Here is a 6,982-nt window from a genome sequence, read left to right on the forward strand (position 1 = left end):
GTTTTGCTCAGAAGAGTTGAAGCAGTCTATTGGTGCACAGGGTGAAAATACAGTGTTAAAGCTTACGACCTTAGAAAAGGAACAAAGTGTCTCAGAGACTGTAGTGATCAGTTTACAGATTTCTGATTTAGAAGACAAAAATGTGATTGATTTGCCAGTTGTGTATACAAGACCATCATTACCTGTAAACATGGAAAACATGGGTCGTGCAGAGGACATCAGAAAGTGGAGTCACTTACAAGATGTGAATTTTCCAGAAATAGATCACATGAATGCCAAGGTGAGCATAATAATTGGACAAGACAATCCAGAGGTGCTTATGCCTATTGATGTGAAGAGAGGTCAAAGTCCAAATGAGCCATATGCGACAAAAACTGTGTTGGGCTGGACATTAAATGGACCGCTTGGTGGCAAGCGTAGACATGTTGCCACGGCAACATTTATTCAGGCAGATCGTGAGCTGAATGAGCAATTGGAGCAGTTTTGGAAAATAGAAGGCCATGGAACATTGATATCTGATAAAAAGGGTTTATCAATTGAAGACAAGCGGGTCCTCGCTTTATGGGAAGATAAGATTCAACATGACGAGCATTACAGTTTGCCGATACCATTTAAAGACAGGCAGCCTCATTTTCCGCCAAACAAGCAGATGGCCGAGCAACGCCTAGACAGCTTAAAGCGAAGATTGTCACATGATCCCAACTTACATCAAGCGTACACAGAATTCATGGAGGACTTAATTGACAAAGGTTATGCAGAACAAGTCAGCCCTGAGGAAGTTGACAAAGAAGACGGCAGGGTATGGTACCTACCCCACCATAATGTTGTGAACCTCAAAAAACCAGACAAAGTAAGGGTAGTATTTGACTGTAAAGCTAGCCATCAGGGTGTCTCATTGAATAGTCAAGTTCTACAGGGGCCAGACATTGTGAATTCTTTATTAGGCGTATTGTTACGCTTTAGACAGCACCCCATAGCCATCATGTCTGACATAGAAGCCATGTATCATCAAGTGAAGGTACCAGAAGTGCAGAGAGATTCTCTTCGTTTTTTATGGTGGCCTAAAGGAGATCTGGAAGGAGAACAGAAAGTTTATCGAATGACAGTACATTTGTTTGGTGGCAGATGGAGTCCCAGTTGCTGTAATTTTGCATTGCAACGCACAGCAGAAGACAACAAAGGTCATTACGACACAGAAGTAGTCAATACTGTTTTACAGAATTTCTATGTAGATGACTGTTTAAAGTCAGTAATGAGTGAAACAGAGGCAATCACCATGGTCAGTCAATTACAGAGTCTGCTGCAAACAGGAGGTTTTCACCTGACGAAGTGGATTAGCAACAGCAGACAGGTGTTATCCAAGATACCAGACATAGACAAAGCCAAGCCTATTAAGAATCTTGATTTGAATTTACAGGCCTTGCCGACAGAGCGTGCTCTTGGTGTTTGCTGGGACATAGAAGTGGACAGCTTCACCTATAAAATGGATCTTGAGAAGAAACCACTGACCAAGAGAGGCCTTTTAAGTGTCATCAGTTCTATTTATGACCCCCTGGGCTTTATTTCTCCCTTCACTATCAGAGCGAAGAAGATGTTACAAGATTTAACACGTGATAAGATAGGTTGGGATGAAGCTGTGCCTTATAAAACCCAGGTAGAGTGGTCAGGTTGGAAGAACAGCTTGCCCAAGATGAAAGAAATGAAAGTACCAAGATGTGTACAGCCAGTACAGCCTGAGAATATTGCCAGCATTCAGTTACACCATTTTTCTGATGCGTCTACCATGGCATATGGTGTTGTAAGTTACCTCCGTGTACAGGACATCTCAGGTCAGATACATACTTCATTGTTGATGTCAAAGGCTCGGTTGGCACCGATCAAGCAGCTTACAATTCCGCGCCTCGAGCTTACAGCAGCTACTATGGCAGTTAGATTAGATTACATGATACGACAGGAACTCACTTTTCCTGTGGACAGTTCAATATTTTGGACAGACAGCACGTGTACTTTGAGTTACATTCAAAGTGAAGATAAACGATTTCAAACATACGTTGAAAACAGAGTCTCTGTCATCAGAGAAGGTTCAATTCCGTCACAGTGGCACTACATCGATTCAAAGAGGAACCCAGCTGACGATTGCACAAGGGGACTCACTGCCCATGAAATGGTTAACAGTGTCAGATGGATTGAAGGACCAGAATTTCTTAAGCAGAGTGAGTGCCACTGGCCAGAAACTCCAGATGTTAAGGGAGTGTCAGATGAAGATAAAGAGTTAAAGAGACCCAAGACATGTCTAGCACAAAGAAGTGAGTCAGTACAAGAATCAGTGATAGATAAGATTCTAAAACGCCGATCTTCATGGAAAAAGCTGAAGAAAGATGTTGCTGTGATACTACGCTTCAAACAGTGGTTAATAGCAAGACATAGAAGAGAAAAGGTGAATGTACCCACAGGTCCACTTTCAGTGGAAGAAACAGAAAAGGCAGAGTTAGAAATCTTGAAGTATATCCAAGGGCAACACTTTGGGAAAGAGCTCTCAGAAATTAATCGAGCTGCGAACAGTCAGAGTGGTGTTAAACGTGCAAGTAAGTTGTTTAAGCTTGCACCAGTGATGCATTCTTCAGGTGTGTTAGTAGTTGGTGGTAGATTGAACAATTCAGCTATTTCAGAAGGGATAAAAAATCCAGTGATTTTACCACAGCACCATGTTGTAGATTTGATTATTGACGAGCAACACAAAGCCTTAGGACATAGTGGACGGGAATATGTGCTTTCTGAATTGAGACAGAAGTATTGGATTATAGGAGCGAGGAAATCCATTCGCAGAGTGATCAGCAAGTGTGTCAAATGTAAGCGAAACAATGCATTACCATGTCAGCAAAGAATGGCTGATTTGCCAACAGCTAGAGTTACACCCAATGAACCATGTTTTACTTATGTGGGTGTGGACTATTTTGGTCCATTTTTGATTAAACGTGGAAGGTCAGAGGTTAAGAGGTATGGGTGTTTATTTTCATGTTTAGCATCAAGAGCAGTGCATATTGAAATAGCGCAATCACTAGATACTTCATCATTTATTAATGCCCTGCAGCGTTTCATCAGTAGACGTGGAAAACCCAAGAAAATATTTTCAGACAATGGAACTAACTTTGTTGGTGCAGAGCGTGAATTGAAGGCAGCTGTCACAGAATGGAATCAGAGTAAGATACATGATTATTTACACCAGAACCACATAGATTGGCATTTTAACCCACCTAGTGCTTCACATATGGGTGGTGTATGGGAAAGATCCATCAGAACTGTTAGAAAAGTATTAAGAGGTGTTGTGACAGAACAGGTTTTAGATGATGAGAATCTTGTCACTTTAATGTGTATTGTGGAAGCAATTGTGAATGGACGTCCGTTGACACCGGTGTCCAGTGATCCCAATGATTTGGAAGCGTTGACCCCAAACCACTTGTTATTGTTACGTTCTGGGTCTGTGCTCCCACCAGGTGATTTTGACAAGACAGACACATATAGCAAACGCAGATGGAGGCAGGTTCAGTATTTGGCAAACATTTTCTGGTGCAGGTGGATAAAAGAATACTTACCTACCTTGCAAAGTCGTCAAAAGTGGTTGGAGCCAAAGCGAAATTTGAATATTGGTGATATTGTGTTAGTGATTGATGAAGATGTTCCTAGAAATGTGTGGCCAATTGCTAGAGTGATAAATACTTACCCAGGAAAGGATGGACTTGTTCGCACAGTTCAGATTAAGACTAGGAATTCTATATTGATGCGACCAATACATAAACTGTGCTTGTTAGAGGAAGCGCAATAACTGAACAATCATTATAGTGTGTAACTGTAATTTTAAGGGGAATCCCCGTCAAGGAGCCATCAGTTGACTTGAGTGAACTTTTTATGTTTAGACTGGCGCATTGTATAAACACTGGACTGGATTAATTTCAGTGTTATGGACTGTTAAATGTATAGAATCTTTAAAATTAAGACTATTTTCACATTTTGTTTAAAAGGAAAGGTTTTGTTTTCATGTGAATGGCAGGTTGACATATGTGTGAGAGAGATAGATATGCTTACAATGTTGGTTTATGTTATGTTCAGAAATTGCTCATAAACTTTGATGCATAATGCTTATATACATACGATATTGGTTATTGAGTTTTAAAATTGTTTATTAAAGAAGGTAATTAAGGTAAAGTTAAATTGACAAAATTGTTTTGATATATGTATGTATGTAGTATGGTAATGGATGTTAAGTTTTGGATTTATGTCAGAGTTTTGATATTTAATGATAGTTTAAGTAAATTGTGGGATTCACAATTTAAGGGAGCCATGTAACTGACAAGTAGCTATTTTTAGACATAGTAGTGTCTTGAACATAATTGTATAATCGGTGTTGATTGTATTTAGTTTTTGCCGGCACGTGTTTGTTAGACAAGTCAGATTCTCGCAACGAGTTTCACGTTGATTCAGATGAAAGTTGTTACCAGTTGTTTCCAGTTGAAAGTTGATGAAAGTTGATGTAAGTTGACATAAGTTGATGTTAGACAATAAACAGTACCATTTGTTACCAGTTGATGTTATATATCGTTGACAATTGAATAAAATTGGACTGACACCCGCAACACTATGAGTGTCACCAAAGGCAAATAAATGCAATTAGTAGAAAAAAACAATGAATAGCTATACATGATGACAGATTAATAGAGTTTACCCCCCCCCCCCAAAAAAAAAAAAAGAAAAAAAAAAAAAAGAAAGAAAGAAATTTAGTAAATTGAAGATTCCTAGACAACACTTATCCCAGCATGTGTCATATTGTTTAAATACTGTTGCTACGTCAATATTGATCTTTAAATTAGGAGTCAGGCTGTTTTAACAGTTTAGCAAAGTTGAAAGCAGCCAGGTCATGCTGATTCTTTCTTAATTTCAAAAATGAAAGTAACAAAGATGCATGTTGTTTATCACCTGATTACTTGTTATTTCCTTTCATAGTTTTTGCTTTACTTTCAATTATAATAATTATAACAAAATAAACACTCTAAATCCATTTAAAGAAAGGGAAAGACAGACCGAAAATCATGACACCATTACTTACGGAGAATTTGTAGTCTCTTCCAAAGAGCTGCAAACATTTATCCAGTGCATTATTGTTCTGAAAAGACAAGATTTATAACACAATGTGTATGGCATCATAAATCACCACAAGGCTATGATGTCTTGTGTATCAAATGCTGAATTACAGTCTTGAACATACCATACCAGTAAGCTCCAGGCCAGTCATTTCCCCCCTGGCAAGTAAAATAGTATATACTATGCTTGAGTATGACATCCCTTTGGTGTGTTAGAAATAAATAAATGCATCAACTAAATTAAGAACTTGTAGGTATCCTAATTTTCATGAGGAATTGTGCGGGTTCCTTTTTAATTAAAAAAGATCAAACTGTCCTTATTAAGAATAAAAAAATAGCAATAGGACTTCTAGTTTTTCAGACATGCTTTTTCAGGCTAGTAATACTTGAAATATACCAGCATGAACATGGATGACCGGTAATAAAAAATGGCAGTATTGGTATTCACTGTCACCTCTTCCTACTACGGCAATGTGCCATAAACAGATATAAATCATATAATAACAATCATCTACACGCGTGTGTTTACACACGCACACACACACACACAATGCAGCTCAAACACTCTGAACTCATTTTTGTTAGTTTAACCAGCAGCCTACAAATATAGAAAAATGAACATTTATCACTTATCTATAGTATCACAAACTATTATGACAGCTATTACATATCAATCTTATCTCTGACCCATACATAGCTTTGTACATTAATATTTCAATAATATACTACACACTATTCTATTCCATTCCATTATATCTAAAGTGCCTCTAATGCAGACACTGAATATCAAGTCCTGCTGAGATTACCATGCATCCGTAAATTTCAAGAAATAAAAATCAATATCTATAAGTATTTTTAGCACAAAAATGTAATTAGAGAATATTTTTATATGTGTTTCCAAAAATAAATTCAAGATCAAGTAATCTTGCTGTAAAATTCCAAGGGAAAATAACCAATCTTCAACTTTCAGAGTAAGATACGGTCTAGCCCATTGAGTGCAGCACTAAGTGTTATATATACTGGTATATCATGTACTAACCTATGCATTAAATGACCAATACAAAAGTCTTAATATGTAAATAAATTAGTATTATCAATTTTCAAAAACTATGAAAAAAGACTTTGAGTCATTTTTTACATCTACAAGTGTTGTATTTCATAAAAGAATTCAGATAAAAATCATGCATGTAAAAATGCTTGCCTGTGTCGTGTTGGCCTTTACATACTAAACTTAATTCATATAACCATACTCATATAAAATGTTCAGCATCGTCCCCTATGTCATAAGGTCTAAATAGCCGGCTTACACCGTATCATATGGATGCTGGCAAAGGTTCAGAAACTGTTCCAGAATAACTCTTTACTAGTATCTGTACTATTTTATAACCTTTACCCTCATTTTGTGGAAATTAAAACTGTGTCATTCAACTTCGACTTAGCCATATGTTTCTTTTCTGTGTCAAGAACATTTCAGGACCAGTAAAACAAATTACATCTGTTTCAAAAAACAAGAAACACCTGTCCTATTTAATACAACTCTGCTACAGTTTCTTTGAGCAATCAACGACAACATGGGTATTTTTCTCAATCACAGCCCTACCATTGGATCATTATCCTTTGCTCGATAAACGTTCTTCGACATGTGGTCGATCAGTCGTTTAATGTCGTCAAAACCGACCTCTTCTCTTAGCTCAGTCATTTTAAGTGGCCTTATCGTCTGTGCGCTTACAAATCGTTAAAGACGCCTCCACTTCCTCATCTTCCGCCGTCTGACATGATATTTCACTTACCGCGCATGCGTTTGTTTTGACATATGCATTGGAAGTTCTCATTGGTGATTTAGGGGA

At 37.7% G+C, this 6,982-nt stretch overlaps 1 protein-coding gene across 2 annotated transcripts in view; it reads right to left on the reverse strand.

The window, feature by feature from the left end:
- LOC106178913 (phosphatidylinositol-3,5-bisphosphate 3-phosphatase MTMR14) overlaps window positions 1-6,937 on the reverse strand; it is a 17,913-nt gene extending 10,976 nt beyond the window's left edge. For both annotated transcript variants that reach the window (XM_087016082.1, XM_087016081.1), the window contains exons 1-2: window positions 6,736-6,937; window positions 5,102-5,158 (exon numbers count right to left, since the gene is read on the reverse strand). In XM_087016082.1, the coding sequence (XP_086872208.1) occupies window positions 5,102-5,158; window positions 6,736-6,834 (156 nt within the window). In that variant the 5' untranslated portion in view covers window positions 6,835-6,937. The remainder of the gene's footprint in view (window positions 1-5,101; window positions 5,159-6,735) is intronic.
- Window positions 6,938-6,982: the final 45 nt, after the last annotated feature.

The sequence above is a fragment of the Lingula anatina genome, chromosome 6 (genome assembly GCF_051362555.1).
Source record: "Lingula anatina isolate TDL-2025a chromosome 6, LinAna3.0, whole genome shotgun sequence".
Classification (NCBI taxonomy): Eukaryota; Metazoa; Brachiopoda; class Lingulata; order Lingulida; family Lingulidae; genus Lingula; species Lingula anatina.